We start from the raw sequence: 20,100 nt of genomic DNA, 5'->3' as shown, positions 1-20,100 counted from the left end.
CATTGTTTACATTACAATAGCTGACATTAACATGACATGGTACAAAATGGTGACAGATCAGCATCTCCTTAGGACATGACCTGAATGTGTCAACACAAAATACCTGATACTTACATTTACACAGGGCAGTTCCAATGACTGGGCCTTTGTTTGAGTGAAGGGTGAGTAAAAGCCAAATTTGGGCCTCAGAATTTGACCAATAGTATCTTCTAAACCAAAGGATTCCTAAGCACTGTACAAATTGAGAGACAATTTCATTCATTTTGAAGTGCAACCACTTAGAGGTGAAACAGGGCAATTGTTTAATAGCATACAACAAATCGGCTTAGGACAGAAAGTGAAGAATCACAAATTCAGAAACATTTTAGTTAGTTGGCTTTTAATTGCTCCTCTTGGAATTTGGCCAGGACACTGGGATTATGTTCATACTTTTGCAAAAATATCACTGAATTTTTTATGATTGCAAGGGGTCAAGACCTTGGTTTTGCACTAATACAAGAGACAGTCTCTCTACAACAGCATAGTGCCTATAAAACTGTGCTGGGACATTGATTCAGTATTTAATTAGAGACAAGAATGTATCAACATCACTTCCTGCAGTACCTGAATGTTTATTAGCAGTTTCCCATTCAAGCACTGAATTGAATCATAAGAACGTCAGGACATAAGAATGGCCATACTGGGTCAGACCAATGATCCATGTATCCCAGTATCCTGTCTTTAGATAGTGGCCAGTGCCCGATGCTTCAGAGAGAATGAACAGGGCATTTCTCAAGTGATCCATCCTCTGTTGTCCAGCCCAAGATTCTGGCAGTCTGATGTTTAGGGACACCCGGATCATGGGGGTGGATCCCTAACCATCTAGGCTAGTAGCCATTAACTTATTTAAATCTCTTTTGAACACAGTTATAGATTTGGCCTTCAGAACATCCCGACAATGAATTCTACAAGTTGACTCTGCGTTGTGTGAAGAAGTACTTCCTTATGTTTGTTTTAAGCCTTATGCCTATTAATTTCATTAGGTGACTCCCTGGTACTTGTGTTATGTAAAGGAGTAAATAACACTTCTCTTTAACCCTATTTAGTCTGTGAATTTTGAAAAGAGTACATCATATGGGTGGTGTGATTGTATGAAAGTATATTTTAGTGTAAAGCAATCCGGTGATATTCATAAAGCAACATTATGGAATTAAGTTGTCTGGGTGTCGTGTATGCAAGAACATTTTATGCCACTAATGTATGACTTTCTTTCAGTAAGATAGAATATATACTTTCCGTTCCACTTTCATTGCTATTTGATTCCCACATCAGCTGTCTTCAAGTATTCTGACTAACTCTAGGTCCCCGAAATGTATTTAAATGCACATTTCCTAAGGCAGTTAGAAAAATCTCATGCACTATGCAGGGACATCAGGCCTCAGCACCTCTCCCTAACTTAGGGAGACCAGATGTCCCAATTTTATAGGGACAGTCCCGATTTTGGGGTCTTTTTCTTATATAGGCTCCTATTACCCTCCACCCCCTGTCCCAATTTTTCACATTTGCTGTCTGGTCACCCTACCCTAACTCCATACCACATGGATGGGGGAGACACAAAGCAGGGCCTGCCAGAAATAGAGCCAGCCGCTGGGAGCTGCAGGGACAATAGTCAACAGAACATGACCCAGCTGGAGCCCCTTGCCCTACACCCTGTGACATCAGTAACATCACAGTGACATCAGTAAAGGGCTTTTACCATTTGAACTCTAGGCATTATTTTCTCTTTGCAAATTGGTTGTTTGTTCCAACCACCTCTTGCCATTCAGCCTCTCTCCTCTCTCTCCCCTCTGCAAGGTTCATTCTCTTTCTGGCCTGGTCTACGCTGGGGGGGATCAATCTAAGTTACGCAACTTCAGCTATGTGAATAACGTAGCTGAAGCTGACATACTTAGACCTACTCACTGCAGTGTCTTCACTGCGGTGAGTTGACAGTTGCTGCTCCCCCGTCGACTCTGCCTGCGCCTCTCGTGGCAGTGGAATGCAGGAGTTGACGGGAGAGCACTCGGGGGTTGATTTATCATGTCTAGACTAGACGCAATAAGTCGACCCCCGGCGGGTAATGTAGACATACCCTCTTCTATCTTCCATGCTCTTCTCCTTTCTCTTCTCTCCATATCTCCCATTTTTTCCCTCCCTCAATATCCCTCTTTTGTTTCCTTGCTTTGCCTCCCACTTGTTCCTATTACCCACTCTTGAATTCAGTGGGAATTTTCCCATGGGCTTTGTACCAGCCCCTTAGTCCAATTACTGCTGCATCTTTGATATCACCTAAATTCCCTTTTTCCTCAATTTCCCCATGATCAAAAACCTTTTCCATGCCTGGAGCAATCCCCTCTAGCCTCCCCATTTCTCAGCTATCTCCCTCCCCCACCCACATCTGCAGTCTAACCAAACCACTACTGCGAAAGTCATACTCCTCGCCAGCCACTGTATCGCAATCTCAGTCTCTGAGTCATAGCAAATTAAAACTCCTCACCTCACCTTACATAATATTTCTCCATTTACTGTTCATTTCCCATTCCTTAACTTCTCTCAATTCCCTCTTGCAAGTCAAATTCTGCTGTCAGTTACACCTAGAGTAATTCCATTGATTTCAATGTCTAGTTTATTAAGAGACCCAGAATGTCTTTACTGTACATCTTTAACAGCACTAAGCACATTGTCAGCACTTAAATAAATAATGATAGCCATGCATCTGAAATTTTAGGAGAGCTTTATGAGGTTGTACATTATTTTCGATGGGAGAGACACATGCTTTCACACCATTTGACTGCTTTTTTACAAATGTCAGGATGTCCTTGATATAAAGGGACGTGTTATATTGTCTGGCTGTTAAGAGAATATTTGCTAAGTTTTTGATTGATTTATCCATACTAACCACCACTGCATCATTAAATGCACAAAGCTATTGTACACAAAATTTCCCAACCCTCTAGAATTGATTGTACATGGCAATCTTTTGAAATATAATTTGAACCCATATTTGAGGAAATAAATCTTTTCTTTTAAAAGTGCTGCTGTTTTAATAGCACTGAAGATACCATCGAACAGGGGATGAATAGGATTTGAGCAGAGCAAGTCAAACTAATGTAAGCTATTTCCCCCCACCACAGGCTTTTTGGCTATATAACTATTAACAATCATGCCACAGTGGTTTTCACAATAAAGTCTCTAGGTTTGGAAAGAAGTAGTGACATTCATTTTATTTTTAAAGACCATTCTTTATTTCCCAGGTGTGATGGGGGAATATGAGCCGAAAATTGAGGTCCATTTTCCTTACACAGTTACAGCTGCTAAGGGAACTACCGTTAAGATGGAGTGCTTTGCGTTGGGCAAGTAAGTACATATTCTTCCATAATTAGACACCATTGTTTATTAAAATGTGACATCTAATTTTTGGTTCAGTTATTTTGCAGGGTTTCATTTTCATAGAAACTCCTTGGTGCATATACCAAGTTTTTATAAGACAGCTAAGTGGGAATTGACTAAGTAACCAATTATGAATTCCCTACCTAGCCATTCCTACAGACAATAATATATACAAGTTTAAAATGTGCTGGTTCGACATAAAAAGTTAAGTTATTTTAAATGAAAAGAAAAAAATTGTCATCTGTATTCTTCTATTTACCACACATTTTCCCTCTGTTACTTTTTCACTGCTTGCTAGCACATATCAGGCTATATAATTCCAGTGGTGTTTGTTATTGGTTTTTTGTCTTGTGTTGATTTTCCCCTGCAAAATCTCTTAATTGAAAAGAAAACAAGATTATTGTGTAGTTACCTGTTCCAACCTGGGACATAGATTCTAAACAGAAACAATAAAATAATGTTCCAAATATCCTAAGAATCTAATATATATAATTATAATAATATATGAGCCCAGGATTACTTTGCATCCTCTAACTAACCTAATGGCAGTATCATCTATTTCCCTGTAAAACCTCTAATTCATGGTGATATCAGTCATCTTAGTTATAACAGACCCACTAGCACTGCCAAAGTTCTGGATTTAATATCTCACCTTGGCTAGAATTTTGTATGCAGGTCAATAGAATGGTTAATAAGGAAACGAGGGTATTTAGTTTTAAAAAATATTAAGACTTTGCAGTTTTATAGCTCCTTTCATGAAGAATAAGATTGCCGCAAGGTACTTTTTTGATGGTACAGGATGAAGTTCATAATGTTATTAAAGGAAATGCAGTTTTTGCCAGAAGTAAAGTGAGGCTGGGATAATATATGATCAGACAGAGCAGAAAAGCACTGTCCATAACTCAGAGAAAGCATCTTCTATTTCTCTCTCTCTTTCTCTCTCTCTCTATACATAGTGACAAATGCAGATAGACATGGATAGATATCGCAAAATGTTTGATAATTACTCACTGTAATAATCTCACTGAGTGTGTGTGCGCGTGTGTACATTTATGCATGTGTACACCACTGGCTACTACTGAATGGAATCAGAACTGCTTATCTGTGTGTTACAGCCTTTTTGCTCCATGTAGCATCACAGAAGAGACAATTCTCAGTTGTAATGAATGTCTAGATAATTCTTTATTCAGGCTGCTGAATGCCAACTGTCCTTTCTGGCTTTCTAATTCATAAATCATTTACCCACATAGGGCGTCTTTTAATCCTGGCCAGAATTCAGCAATAATGAAAGGATTGCTAAATATACTACACTTTACACTCCTACAGCTAAACCAAGCTTCTCCTGTAACTCAAGTGGTAGGCCCTTAGCTTTTGGAATACAGTAGAACCCCCTCAGAGTTACAAACATCTTGGGAATGCACCGTCTACACTCATGTCTACCTTACCTAAGGCTTACCATCCCCTGATGATCACTTAGGGTACATCTACACTACAGCGGGCAGTCGATTTAAGATACGCAAATTCAGCTACGTGAATAGCGTAGCTGAATTCGACGTATTGCAGCCGACTTACCCCGTTGTGAGGACGGCGGCAAAATCGACTTCTGCCGCTTTTTGTCGGCGGCGCTTACTACCACCTCTGCTGGTGGAGTTAGAGCGCCGATTCGGGGATCGATTGTCGCGTCCCGACGGGACGCGATAAATCGATCCCCGAGAGGTCGATTTCTATCCGCCGATTCAGGCGGGTAGTATAGACCAGACCTTAGGCAAGCCTAATTTCCTTCAGGCCCCCAGTGTATGTCTCTGTCAACAACTGCCTCCCTCTCACTGCCAGAGTCCTTTTGATCATGTGTTCCAGGGTGTTTTCATGTCCAACATTGTCTCTTAATAACCCTAAAGTATTTACCAATGGGTGGTTTATCTTGAGACATTGTACTCCTTCTTATTTGTTTTTCCCTGACAATCCCCCTATTACTAAACCAACATATTCAGACAGTAAATATCCTGATAACATATAGTATTCATGAATTATTACAGAGCAGCTTCACTTCTATTACAGTTTAGAACTATCTCCATTCATATCCATATTTCAGAGCAAGGTATTGCATTTTGTTTTCTTTTCAGTAACTTTGTCAAATTTGTGCATAGTTACTAATCACGATACTTAGCACTTTGGATAGATTGTCTTTTTAGAACATTGTACACACCTGGACAAACTAAGCATTTACATCGGAATTGGGATCAGCTGATTTGAGAAATCTTACCAATCTGGAACACTATTTTTCTGTTTTGTTTTGCTTAATCCTAGAGTACGAAAGATATCTCAAGGAGTGTTTTTCAGTTAGGATCTGTAGCCTCCAGATGTGCTCAACATGGGCCTAATTCTGTTGGTGCTGTGCAGCCTCCACTATCATTGAAATCAATTGTATTCAGTGAATGTTGAAGGTTTTCATAAGTTTAGCCTCCATATAGGTGAAAGCAATGGTTTGGAGAGCAAATACTTTTGGATGAAGTATGCAGAGTAAGTAATTTGCTATATGTTTTACACTATGGACCTCAAGGAAGAAGATGATCGGGTGGTGGAGTGGGGGATGCAACAACTCTAGTGAGATTTCCTGAAACACTGAGACAGATGAGGAAGACTGCAGCTCTCCAGAGACCTGGGCCTGGTCCACACTAAGCCCCCAGTTCGAACTAAGATACGCAACTTCAGCTACGTGAATAACGTAGCTGAAGTCGAAGTATCTTAGTTCGAACTTAAAGGTACTTACCGCGGGTCCACACGTGGCAGGCAGGCTCCCCTGTTGACTCTGCCCACTCCTCTCGCAGAGCAGGATTACCGGCGTCGACAGCGAGCACTTCCGGGATCGATTTATCACGTCTAGACAAGACACGATAAATCGATCCCAGAAGATTGATTGCTGGCCGCCGAACCAGCGGGTAAGTATAGACGTACCCCTGGTGGCTCCAGACATTCTTGCATCTGCAGTACTAACTACCTTTCTGCAGTGTTAATAGTTGGCAACCAGAGTCCTGTAGTCTCTTGACTACCTTAGAAACAATAACCATTATGTATTTTTTGAAAAATTCTTGCTGGAACCAAAATTTAATTGCTGACTATCTCTGAGTCGATTATCATCTTCCCAGCAAAGAGGATGCATACAAAGTGTAGTCTCTTACAATAGACACTAACAAAGAATAAAAGCTTCTCTGAATATCTTTCGTCCTGAATCCCAAGATTTAATAACCTCTCTCAAACAAGTCAGGGGATGTTCAGGTAACCACACAAGGAGAAATAAGGCTGACAGCAGATGCTTTAATTACCCCATGACATTTAACATTTGGTGTTAACCTGTAATAACAACAAAAACCCTGCACCATCAAGCTATATGTTTTACACTATGGACCTCAAGGAAGAAGATGATCGGGTAGTGGAGTGGGGGATGCAACAACTCTAGTGAGATTTCCTGAAACACTGAGACAGATGAGGAAGACTGCAGCTCTCCAGAGACCTGGGCCTGGTCCACACTAAGCCCCCAGTTCGAACTAAGATACGCAACTTCAGCTACGTGAATAACGTAGCTGAAGTCGAAGTATCTTAGTTCGAACTTAAAGGTACTTACCGCGGGTCCACACGTGGCAGGCAGCCTCCCCTGTTGACTCTGCCCACTCCTCTCGCAGAGGATAAGATTATCTAATAAGCCACCCCCATCTGCTAATACAGTAAGGGACAGATATTTTTATTGTGCACATTCCTTATCGTGCTTTCACAGCCATTAGCACACAATCAGATCAGCTGTGCTGAGACTGCTTTTGACCAGATACGGCAATAATTATATGAATGACATTTTGGGCCTCATCTGACACCTGTAGGCAGAGGGGGGAGTTAAAAAGGCATCACATTCTCTGTTCCTTTTCATTTCCCCCCATCTCTTATTCCTGGTAGTTTTCACAAATCTTTTCCTGTTGCACTCCATCAAATGCTCATTAGGGAACTGAGGTTGTAAGTTCTTTTTTTCTGCTTTTTTGCATTCTTAGTGCAAATAAAGAAACACTAGTTACTACCAGTCCTTAAACCAGTGCGCTCCTGTTTTTCCTCATGCTTTAGCTTAGCTGTCTCAGATGGTTGCTCTTCTGTTGCATTGTAACTGTGAAAATGACAAATATTCCTGAGAGATTTCCTGCGGTAGGCAATTGCAAGTACTCCTGAAAGCCTGGTCTTTAGTTACAGAGTAATGATTTATTAATAGTGTTTATTTGGAACTGCCAGTCACTAAGGGCTGTTGGAATTAAAAAAAAATGGAGCGGTGCTGCATTTGTCGATCAAACTAAAATCAAATGACTTAATTGCTTGATCGACAAGGTCTCAGGGAAGGATTCAGTCCCTGGGCCAAGCAGTCAATAGGGGGAAACTGCAATGGGGATCTGGGACATGATTATCAATGCCAGTTATTGGTGGCCTTTCCTATAGTGAGGAATTATCCTATATGGGTACCAGAGAGAAATGACTCAATGTTTCCTGTTATTATTAATCATTTATATAGTGTTGTGCCTAGAAGCTCTACTCATGGACCAGGACACCATTGTGCTAGGCCAGGGGTTGGCAACCTGTGGCTCTTTGGCTGCCCACTTGCGGGCAGCTGGTTTTTGAGGGTGTGTGAGATGCAGGCTCTGGCCAGGAGGCGCTTACCACAGGCGGCTCCCGGCCAGCAGAGATCTGGCATTACATCGCTCCCGGAAGTGGCTGGCTGCTGCTGGCATGTCTTTGGCACCCTTTGTGGGGAGGAGGGCAGCAGGTCTCCCTGCCATGCCCGCGCCTGCAAGCACCACACTCTCAGCTCCCATTGGCTGGGAACTAGCCAACGGGAGCTGTGAGGACGGTGCTGGGGGCACTGCACGGAGCTGCCTCACCCCCAACCAGGGACGCGCAGAGACGTGCCAGCAGCCAGCCACTTCCGGGACTAGAAGGCTGCACTGCAGGCCGGGAGCCGCCTATGGTAAGTACCTCCCAGCCAGAGCCTACACTTTGCACCCCCTCCTGCACCCTAACTCTCTGCCCCAGGTCAGAATCCCCTCCTGCATCCAAACTCCCTCCCAGACCCCACACTGCCTCCTATACCCCAAGCCCCTGCCCCAGCCCGGAGCCCCCTCCTGTTTATATTCAAATTCAAGTGGCAGAAGTTGCATTACAAGTATTGGTGAGTAGTAATAACTTTAATATGTTCAATTATTATTAGATAAATTCTAACTCTACAAGTAGCTTTGCATGTGATGTGGCTCTCGAAATATTTTGGTCAAAGACAAAAACAAAAAAATGGCTCTTCTTCTTTGAAAGGTTGCCGACCCCTGTGCTAGGCTCTGTACAAACAGAACCAAAGACAGTCCCTGTCCTAAAGAGCTAAAAATCTGTCTAAGATGACAGATGGATACAAGAGTCAGGAAAAAAGGTTTTCATCTACATGCTGCATGTTAATGAATGTATTTTGCTTTAGTGTGTTTTTTCAACTTCTGCTGAGAATGATTCACTTTAGTGAAACAAGTTTCATTTATTGCATGCATGACATCACATCTCCTGTACAAGACACCTTTGTGTTGTGATTACCGCCACAATTAATGAAAATACATCTGGTCCCTGATCTTTCTATAGTTATGCCATTTTAATTCTTCACTTCAGTTCTTTCACTGCTTTTTACACAATAGCTGATCAAAATTATCTGCTTGAAAAGTTTTTTTCTGACTAACTATGGCCTTAAAAGACAAAAAAAAAAAAAAATCCAGAACTTTTCACACACAAAATGTCCAACATCTGCCAAATTTTCTATTTTATTCACTAGTTACCATAACATTTTTGCTATATTTTTATAATTGATATGTGTGATGGGTTTGGTCACAGAGACCTCCTTGGGACTGTCACATGATGTGCTGAAATTACCTCTGAGCCTGTTTTCCAAGCCAGCTTGGGACTTCAGAACCCTGCCTTGTTGATCCAGACATGCTAGCCTGCTGCAACCCAGACCCAGGGTCTGGTCCAGGCCCCCAAAGCTGCAGACTTAACTGAAAACATCTCAGCGGGTTACTTGTATCCAGCACCCAGACACCCAGTTCCCAGTGGGATCCAAACCCCAAATAAATCTGTTTTACTCTGTATAAAGCTTATACAGGGTAAATTCATCAATTGTCCACCTTCTATAACAGTGATAGAGAGATATGCACAGCTGTTTCCTCCCCCAGGTATTAATCACTTACTCTGAGTTTATTAATAAACAAAAGTGATTTTATTAAGGATAAAAAATAGGATTTAAGTGGTTTCAAGTAATAACAGACAGAACAAAGTAAGTCACAAAGCAAAATAAAACAAAACACGCAAGTCTAAGCCTAATACATTAAGAAACTGATTACAGGTAATATCTCACCTTCAAAAATGTTCCAATAAGCTTCTTTTACAGACTAGACTCCTTGCTAGTATGGGCCCAATTCTTTTCCCTGATACAGTCTTTGTTAGCTTCAGCAGACATCTCAAGTGGTAAGCAGGGGTTTTCCCCTTTGTCCTGCTTCACCTCTTCCCCTTTGTCCTGCTCCACCCCCTTTTATAGCTTTGGCATGAGGCAGGAATCTTTTGTCTCTCTGGGTCCCCACCCCTCCTTCTAAATGGAAAAGTACAAGATTTAAGACGGATTTCATTATCAGGTGACCTGATCACATGTCACTGTAAGACCCCTAGTCTCCATTCTTCCTGGGTTGGCCCACACATACACAGAAAGCCTTGCAGGTAAATAAACCATTTACAACCAACTGTCATAGTCAATGGAAGCCATCAAGATTGTAAACCACTGTTAACGGCCCATGCTCTGCATAATTACAATAGGACCTCAGAGTTATACTTCATATTTCTAGCTTCAGATACAAGAATGATACATGCATACAAATAGGTGGAATATATTCAGTAGGTTATAACTTTTGTTATGATACCTTACAAGAGACCTTTTGCATAAAGCATATTCCAGTTACATCATATTCACACTCATAAGCATATTTCCATAAAACATATGGAGTGCAATATCACAATATGTTTATTAAAATCATGTTCAAAATTGTTATTGAACATTTTCATTTGCTTAAAACACAAACTTTAATAAAAAATGGGTCCATTTCAAGCTTTGAAAAATGTAACATTTTGAAATTTCTGTAAAACAGAGTTCTTGTTTTTCAACCAGAACTAAGTTAACACTTCCTTTTAGGAAGCACAGTTTTCACTACCCCACATAAATATAAATATCTATTGTTGTGTTCAAAGTCAAGTCAATTTCTGGCACTAACCATGCTTTTACCTGGTTATCACTTATAGTACAATAATCCAATCTGACCCTCCCTCTCTCTAACTAGTCCATCTATTGCCTATTTAAATTGACATGAATTAATTTTATTATGTAGATCTGCTACACAACGGTCACTTGTTTTATTTTGCGGTTGGTTTGTTGTAAAGAAAATGTGCCTTTCCCAAGTGACAGATTTGTGCATGGATTGAAGTATTCGTGACATTTTTGAATGGCTCTGTCTTTCAGTTCACGGTCTTCTCAGAATTACTCTGGTCCTGCCACTTGTAGTAGGATTTCATCTTCTACATTTTTTCTTAAGTAGCATTGGCTTACAGGAATATTTCAAATTAACAAGCTCCTCCAGTTCTTTGCCCTCATACTTTTTCAAATTGAAGGATTCGGGTGGGCTTTATTTTACTCCATTTTTATCAAAGATTTTCTTGTTTTTTGGACTCCAAATAATAGGAGTGTAACAAGCAGATGTGCCGCCCTTTATATCCTGGCCCTAGACACATGATCTGGATGAAGATTACATGAAGAGGGCTTCCAGTGGCTGCTGTCACAGAGAGCATCCCCAAGTTTGGCATTTTTCCAACATTGTAGTACATCTATTTTATCAATGTGAGTTCAATGCTAGGATTTTGGCACAGGACTTGAAAGCAGTAGATAGAAGAAGTGAGTTTTTAGAAAGTGCCTTGAGGAGAGCAAGGTTGATGGTACAAATACTGACAGAGAACTAGGTTTACCCAAGCTGATATATACAGAGAAGTAAGTTATACCCTTCTGCATAGAATCACAGCACTGGAAGGGACCTCGAGAGGTTATCTAATCCAGTCCCCTGCACTCATGGCAAGACTAAGAATCATCTAGACCATCTAGGTGTTTGTCTAACCTGCTCTTAAAAATTTCCAATGATGGAGATTCCACAACCTCCCTAGGCAATTGATTCCAATGCTTAACCACCCTGACAGGAAGTTTTTCCTAATGTCCAACCTAAACCCCCCACCTGTTCATGCTCTCTGTATGTGTGTATATATATCTCCTCAATATATGTTCCACTCTATATGCATCCGAAGAAGTGGGCAGTAGCCCACGAAAGCTTATGCTCTAATAAATTTGTTAGTCTCCAAGGTGCCCCAAGTACTCCTGTTCTTTTTGCGGATACAGACTAACATGGCTGCTACTCTGAAACCTGAGTTTGCTAGTCTGCCTTCTTGAAATCCATTGTTTTTATTTTGCCGTTCTCCCACCTACCATTCCTTAGAATCACAAACTCTGCCATTTCATGATCACTTCCACCCAAGCTGCCTTCCACTTTCAAATTATCAACCAGTTCCTCCCTATCTGTCAAAATCAAATCTAGAACAGTCTTTTCCCTAGTAGCTTTCTCCACCTTCTGAAATAAAAATTGTCTCCAATACATTCCATGAACTTGCTGTGTAATCTGTGCCCTGCTGTGTTATTTTCCCAACAGACGTCTGAGTAGTTGAAGTCCCCCATCACCACCAAGTCCTATGCTTTGGATTATTTTGTTACTTTTTTATAAAAAGCCTGATCCACCTCTTCTTCTTGGTTAGGTAATCTGTAGTAGACCCCTACCTTGAGCATGGACCCTGTCCCCCCTAGGGAGAAGCATGCCAAAGATGTACAAGTGGCAGTGCTACTATCTGCCTTCACTCAGAGTTTTTTCTGCAGGGAAGCAATGTGTTGACTGCTTTGTTTCCACTTCCAAAGATCACCACTTTTCCTGCAAGCTTGAAATGCTGAAAAGTGAAGCACCTACTCACCATCTATGAGCAACAGACTCCAATCTAAATTCTAAATATTAGGTGATATGGCTCTGGGTTGATTTGAAACCTTTACAACACAGGTTTTTTTTTTTTAATTGTAATAATTCATAGCCTCCCCCAATCCATACCATTAGACATATGCAAAGCTTTCCCAGACAGTTTGGGAATCAAGACAGTCATTTGCATATGCTCTCAAAGATGCACAAGTATCGCTGGATGCAATCCCCTTCCCTGTAGCATGGGTGTTGTTTATCGCAGCTGGTTGATCCCTGGGGAGGATTACTTGCAGGAGGTGGGGTTTTATTTTGTAATTCTGGCATTTTGAGCTTGCGCTCTCTCTCTCCATGCTTTCAGTCATCCAACTCCAACAGTCTCCAATCTGCAGCTTCTTCCGCTTCCTGTTTCTCTTCCCCTGCTGCCTGCTCTCTCTCGTAGGCATTCTTCTCGTTCTTTTTCCAGTTTCACCATCTCCAGTCTGGCCCCAATGAGCTGAATGGCTGCCTCACTGAGGACTGTGCCAGGCTGGTACCCCGTCACTGGGCGGTTGCAGTCAAGCCTGCACTCCCTACAGCACCAATCCTTCCCGAGGGATCTGGCTGCTGTACGTGTAACTTATCTGGTTCCATGAGCATAAACACCATTTCCTCGACATTTTTCCCTGTAGCTGCTAATGCACGACCAGTACACAGCTGCTCAAGTTTTAACTTAGTCAGTTTGGAATATGTGTCGTGTTTGTGTGTTCATTTTGCACTGTCTTTTGTTCTATTTCCTTCTCCTGAAATAAAGAAACAGTAAATATCAAAATGTAACTATTTTCTTTCCTGTTTCCAACCTTATTACTTTTAAACCTTTAGGTTATATGTATCAGTATACTTTGTAAGTGTCTTGAGCGTGAATTTTGGTTAGCTCATAAACTGCCGCTTACACCACTTTGACACTTTTCGGAATTAACTGAGGAGTGAATCCCTACCACCTACTCAGAGCAGGAGAGAGCCTTGTCTATGCCCACCAGGGGAAATCCTCTCTAACTACCAAGTGCTGGCAACACAAGCGCTCTGCTCCAGGATTCACAAGCCCCACTCATTCCCAATGCAATCTAGCAATTTACACACCCCACTTTGTTATGTTTGAGTGCCTTATCATCTGGACACTCTCAGCATTCCCCGATCCACTGCTTCCATGGAGACAGGGCACTCCACTTCACTGGTTTCACCTCCATTCAACACTCTCCTGAGTATAAGGCACTTAAATGTGTCTGTAGTAAAACCAAATTGAAGTTTATTTGACAGAGCTTGAGATAAAGATTCAAATAAAAGCAAGTAAAAGGATTTGGAGACAAAAGGTTATAGGTAAAAGACAAACACAGAACACAACCTGTAGGCTATAATTATTAACAAGTTTCTTTCCTGTCTAAGAATGTATTCCTTACCCAATGGCCAGTACTTACTGAACTTGTCCAGTCCAGAAAACTGGGTTCCACCTGTCATGAGACATTTCCGTTGGTAGAGTATCTCCTCCATAATGGATAATGTCTTATGCCCTTTCTTCTTATCTTATGTAGTTACAGACTAATGTCTCTTAGCCCAGGGGGTTCCCTATTCAGGACTTTCCTTGTGGTTCTTTTGTCTTTGTAAATGCTCAAACCTGCATCTGGTCCAGACAGTAAACAGTGGCTTGGTAAGGCTTCATGGCTGTCCATTGTTCTCAGTGTTGCTTGACTCAGGTCTGAGACTCCCCCACCTTGGGTGACAAGTTTTACTTACAACAGTTTTGGAATACAATATCCTACATGTTACATAACTCTAAAATTGTTTCTCCTACCAACACCTCACAATAACCATGAAAATCAACTAGTTCTTAGCTTTTGGCAGAGACCACACACAACCCTCTTTGGTGAAACATTGAGAAGATGGTCAGATGCAGGGGCAAATATACCCATCGAGGCATGCCTGTGTCACAGTGGTCCCAAAGCTGGGAATGGTGACAAAGAATTGCTTTGATGGGAAAAAGTTTCATGCATCCTTTTTTTCATTGCAGTTGGTTTCATACCATACAGATCAGCAGATAGAGAATTCAGTCAATAGGAACCAAAGAGAATAGTGCTGACAGCTAAATTATTTTACATCCAGTATATTTGTTTCTCTATATTGGTGGGTGATTGTATTACATTAGTGCTATGTCTGCACATCAGTAACAGCTATGCAGTATTTCAATATTCTTTGTAAAGTACTGGTATAGGACACATTATTGATACAAGTGATGTCAGGGCTCTGTATCTTTTGTGCGAAATATTCTTAGTTAGCAGTCAGAATAAAATAGAGATATTGACTACCTTTTAGTATTGAGTTATGATGGGGCTATTATGATAGCAGCATCATTCATACCTCTGCAGTTAATGTTGCTTTAGTAATTCCATCATAAACTCTATTTTTGAGATTTATAGCTCAGTCTTAAACATTCATTCCATCTGTAATTTGGTCTGAAAGATTTCAGCCGCACAGTCCATTTTTAAATCATGTTTTCTAAATGAGATAAAAATAAAATAAATTTTTACTCACACAGGAGAATGGATTTCAGCAATTAATAGTCCCAAGCGTGATCCAAAATGTTCATAGTATTTTGAAATACAAAATTCTTTGATTTGATTCTGATTAGCAAAACTTCTTCTGATTCTAAACCTAGACAGTAATTAGAAAAGAGAATTCCATATCCCAACCAGGTCCCTTAGAGTTCATGACTGAGATCAGTTTCACTTTGTCTGCTTCTTGCATATGGAGCAGGGTAATGTGTGTATGTCTGGGGGTAAGAGCTGCAGAGTGTACATAGGGGTACAGTGGGGAGAGGAGTGGCAGGAAGTCGAGAAAACCTCCAACTAACTACATTAGGAAGTGCTCCCTCCCATCTGTCATGGAGTGTGGGGAAATAGCTGGGTTCTTTGAAGGACTCTGCATTTCCTGCTTCTGCCATGGGAGCAAGCAATACAGCTACCCATCAGTCCTAGCTGAGGAATGTGGGGGCACATGTGGTGGTCATCTCTCCATAAGGCAACTCCCTCTCTCTTACATCCTTTTCAGCTCTGGAGTCAACCAGTGCCCCCTGGAAGATCAGGAAGCCATTTTCCTCTGCCACCTTTGGTAAGACAAAGTGAGGAGGGGCACTACTACTAAAAAGGGAGGAGAAGGTGAAGTAACCAGGAGATGGTGAGGTTCAGACCATGTGGTCTCCCCATGAATAATTCCATTTTTCAGGAACTACAGGGTGGAGAGGTGTGGAGGTTAAAAGGAGATGAGGAGCTGGATTGGGATTTAGGGTGAGAGAGAGAGGTGATGGATGACAGGATTGGAATAGAAGATATTGAGAGGTGCTGGGGATCTGTCTGGAGATTTGAAGGTCATGGATCAAAAGGAGCAAGGCAGGATTGGGAGATACTGGGGTGGCCATATTGTATCTCAAGCCCAGCTACTAGATGGGCCACTCGTCTAATTTGAAATTTGCACTGATGTCTGGCCAGCACTTGGCAAACAATGTAATTGGTGCAAGAGTGGGATCAGCTTCCAGAAAGGAGGAAAATGTGAGCTATTCAGGGAGTTCATCCCTGCTCCAGCTTCCCTGAGGGTTTGTGATGGGGGGTTCACCCCACACTCTCCCCAGAGGGGTTAAGGGAAGCCAGATGGGCCAATTAATCTTTTAGGCTATAAGATGGGAGAATTAAGGCTGTGAAGAAAGCCCGAGTTAAGGGAAGCGCACTTGTGTAGAAATAGACGGGGCTTCTGTAAAGCAAGGAAACTCATAGGAAAAAGGGGTTCTGCAGTCAGTCCCTGGAAAAAGGGAGGTGTGTTTGGAGCTACAAAGGCAAGTAGCCTACAGTTACTCCTGGGGAAGAGGGAGTTGTGAGGTTGGCAAACCCAGAGAGGCGGGGAGAGCTAGAAGGTAAGGAAATGGCTCAGGAAAAGACAGTAAGGTCCAGGAGGGAACAGACCTTGGATGCTGACTAGAGTGTCCCTGAGCTGGAACCTAGAGTAGAGGGCAGGCCCAGGTTCCCCTACAAGCCACTGGGGAAGTGGCACCATAGGGGCAGTGAATAGAAAGAGTGCCAGAGACTGCTAGTGAGAAGAGATTTTGATACCCTAGGAGGGGCAAATACGTATAGTGACCTGGCTGGAGGGCCAATTGACGGAGAAGGAACACCTGAAGTCGCAGAGATTGAGAGAGACAGTGGCAGGATGGTGTGAAGTGAGCAGCAGAAGGGGGTCCCAGACCTGGAAGGAGTTAATCCCCAGAGTGGCCAGGAGGAGGCGCCCACTAGCAGTGAATGAACCACGTGACAGAGTTCCTCAGGGTTCTGTCTTTCATTCCCTTCTTTTACTCCACTGCACTTTATTTCTGGGTAATCTCATCCATAGACACAAACTCAACGACCATCTCTATGCTGATGACTCACAGATCTACCTCTCTACTGCAGATCTTTCTTCTTCTGTCCATACTAAAACTCTGCCTGTATCTCTGATATCTCCTCATGGATGTCCAGCTCAACTTGACTAAGCCAGAGCTTTTAATCTTTCCCTCCAAGCCCACCACCTTCCCAACTCCTTTCTGGACCACTGTGGATAACACCAGTATCTTGGCTGTCACTCATCTTGCCTATAAATTGGACGTCATCTTTGGCTTGGAGCAATCTGTAGACCATCACATCCAGGCTATGTCTAAATCTTGCAGATTCTTTCTACATAAAATTGCTGAGATACAGCCTCTCCTATCTTTCCACGCAGCTAAAACTTTTGGCCAGGCTCTTGTCATCTTGCATCTTGATTACTGCAACATAATTTTCTCTGGCCTTGATAAATACAATCTTTCCCCACTCCAGTCCATTCAGATTGCAGCTGCAAAGCTCATTTTCCTAGCCTGCCACTTTGACCATGTCACTCCTCTCTTTGCATCTCTCCATTGGCTTCCTGTTTTCTATCGTATCAGACATAAGTAACTTGTCTTCACTTGCAAGGCCATGCATTGCATATCCCCACCCTACCTATCATCTCCTATTCACAATTGAAATGTTGACTCTCACCTTCAACCGGCCCATGGGGTCAGCCTCTATCGCCCACTCATTTCAATTTTCAAACAAGCACCTTCATGCTTTCTGCAAAGCTGCACCTAAAGCTTGGGAGGAGAACCCCATAGACAGCTGCAAAACTATCTCATTATCTGCCTTCAAATCCCTCTTTAAAACTCTCCTTTGCCACAGTGCCTACAAAAAAATTGACAACTGTTAGGCCATTGGTACCCTGATACCACCGCTATCATAATGTTTCATTGTTTCCGTGTACTACCGGCACCGGCTTCCTCTGGGCCTGGGAGGTGCTCAACTCCCTACTCTACCCCAGGTCCTGCCCCCACCCTCCCCATTCTTCCAAGTCCCCACCCCCGCCCCGCCTCTTCCTGCCTCTTCCCACCCAGTTCCTCCCCCTCCCCTGAGCTTTCCCATCCCCACTCCTCCCCCTTCCTCCCAGAGCCTTCTGCATGCCACAAAACAGCTGATTGCGGCAGGTGGGAGGCACTGGGAGGAAGAGTGAGGAGCTGATCGGCAGGGCCACCGGCAGGTGGGAGGCGCTGGGGGAGGAGGCAGTAGCTGGCTTCTGGTGGGTGCTAAGCACCAGCTAATTTTTTTCCGTGGGTGCTCCAGCACTGGGTCCCCTATGGTGTCAGGGACTATGCCGTGTACTCCCCCATCTGTCTATATTCATATTTTGTCTCTTGTCTTATACTTAGATTATAAACCATTTGGTGTTGGGGACCATCTTTTTGTTCTGGGTGTGAAGGAAACACTTAGTATTTCCAGCCAATAGCTGTCAGGTCACTGGGCCAGATCCGTGCCTTAGCTCCAACTGGAGGAGTGCAAAGGGGTCATAAACTAGGCAGCTTGAGGGTTCCCCTGCCAAAGCTGAATCCTTGGGTGGCCTAAAGCTTCCATAGCTGGCAGTATGATAACCCAGCCTCCCCTGTGTCAGGCATGTGCTGTGGGAGGGAGAGTGTGATCACAGGCCATTACAGTGGGCATAATTTAAAGCAGCCCTGAGGCTGCACTAAATTATGCAGCAGGCTAGACTGGCCCCTGACAGCCTCAGGGATGAAAGAAGAACAAAGGAGGCTCAGAGCCCCTCTTGTTCCCCACCTGTTTCCTCAGCTGTACTGAGCAGAGCTCTGGCCGCAGCTGAAGATCCAGATCAAGAGTGCTTTGTTACATACTGATGTTAGCATCTGTGATATGCAACAGACCTCACATTTCTAAAGCGAAGAGTGATCGGTATGGAACACACTCCAGCCTTATTGGTCTCTTTCCTGGACACTTCCTTGAGATGTGACAAAAGGCATCTGTAGCTTGGTGCCACTTAATCTCGGAGGTTTAGTTTAGAAAGGCTGATGAGGCAGAATGGCTAAAATCATCCAGCAGCATCAGTTTCTCCTCTGACATTTGCTTTTTGAAAGGACTCAGATCATCCTAGTCTTTTCAGTGAACACTGAACAAATCCTGCCTGCTCCCATAATAAGGATAACAAGTGCCACGCGGAGGTACTCTGCCGTATGACATCTTGATTAACCTGTTTCTGTGCACAAGACATGGAGTGCACACTAACCAGTCTCACTTCCTCAGGCTTTCCTGCACTTGTAGTTCAGACAGTCCAGATCACTGCACCAGAAACTCCCTGGGGAAAACAAATTGGAAGAGTTAAGATAGATCACTGCACCAGCCACACATCAAGTTTCTGCTGATGTTGTTTTAAAAAAAAATGGGGGCAAGGGGAAATTCTAAATCGAGAGGCTTTATCCACAATGGAAATGCAAAGAGTTTGTTTGGGACTTTTAATATCTACTGGCAAATCAGTTACCACTGTATGAAGAATGACAGCCACAATTTGTGACTTGCCAGTGTCCCTAATTTAAATTAAATAGAACAAATGGCTGCCACTATCCCCTTCATTACATAGCTGCAGCATGTTGAGACTAGCAATCCAAGCATGCAGTGCTCAGCCTGAGAGGAAAACCAATTGCATTAAGCTGGAGCATTGTGTGCTGGGACCGTAGTCTACAGCATTGTACCAGTCCATGGTTTTTACTTTTGCCTCCCCTGTTAAATACCTGCTATTATATGGCATATTTCAAAGCTTTACGAGGGAGGTAAATATCATTTCCCCCATTTTAAAGACAGGCAAGCTGAGGCATAGGAAGGTGAAGTGACTTTCCCAAGGTCACACGGTAATCCAGTGGCAGACTCAGGAATAAAATTAAGTTCTCCAGAGTCTCGGTCCTGCTTCTATGTGGCCTGGTCTACACTTAAAAATTAGTTTGACACAGTCACTCAGGGGTGTGAAAAATCCACACCGCTGAGTGTAGTAGCTAACACCTAACACCCAGTACAGATGCAGCTAGCCCATCATAAGAATGCTTCCAGTGACCTAGCATTCCTACACTGACAGAAAAAACCCTTCTACTGATGTAGTCTTTGTCTACAGTATGTCATGTTGGCATAGCTATGGCGCCACGGTAGAATCCCCTCAGTGCTGTAAACATCGTCTTTATCACTCACTGTTC

The 20,100-nt window shown here is 42.8% G+C and overlaps 1 protein-coding gene across 1 annotated transcript in view; it reads left to right on the top strand.

The window, feature by feature from the left end:
* CNTN5 (contactin 5) overlaps positions 1-20,100 on the top strand; it is a 987,470-nt gene that overhangs the window by 755,491 nt on the left and 211,879 nt on the right. The window contains exon 9 of the mRNA XM_054015603.1: positions 3,273-3,375. Coding sequence (XP_053871578.1) covers positions 3,273-3,375 — 103 coding nt within the window. The remainder of the gene's footprint in view (positions 1-3,272; positions 3,376-20,100) is intronic.

The sequence above is a fragment of the Malaclemys terrapin genome, chromosome 1 (assembly GCF_027887155.1).
Source record: "Malaclemys terrapin pileata isolate rMalTer1 chromosome 1, rMalTer1.hap1, whole genome shotgun sequence".
Taxonomy (NCBI): Eukaryota; Metazoa; Chordata; order Testudines; family Emydidae; genus Malaclemys; species Malaclemys terrapin.
The sequence above is the reverse complement of the archived record's forward strand: the minus strand, read 5'-3'. Positions and strand labels throughout refer to the sequence as shown.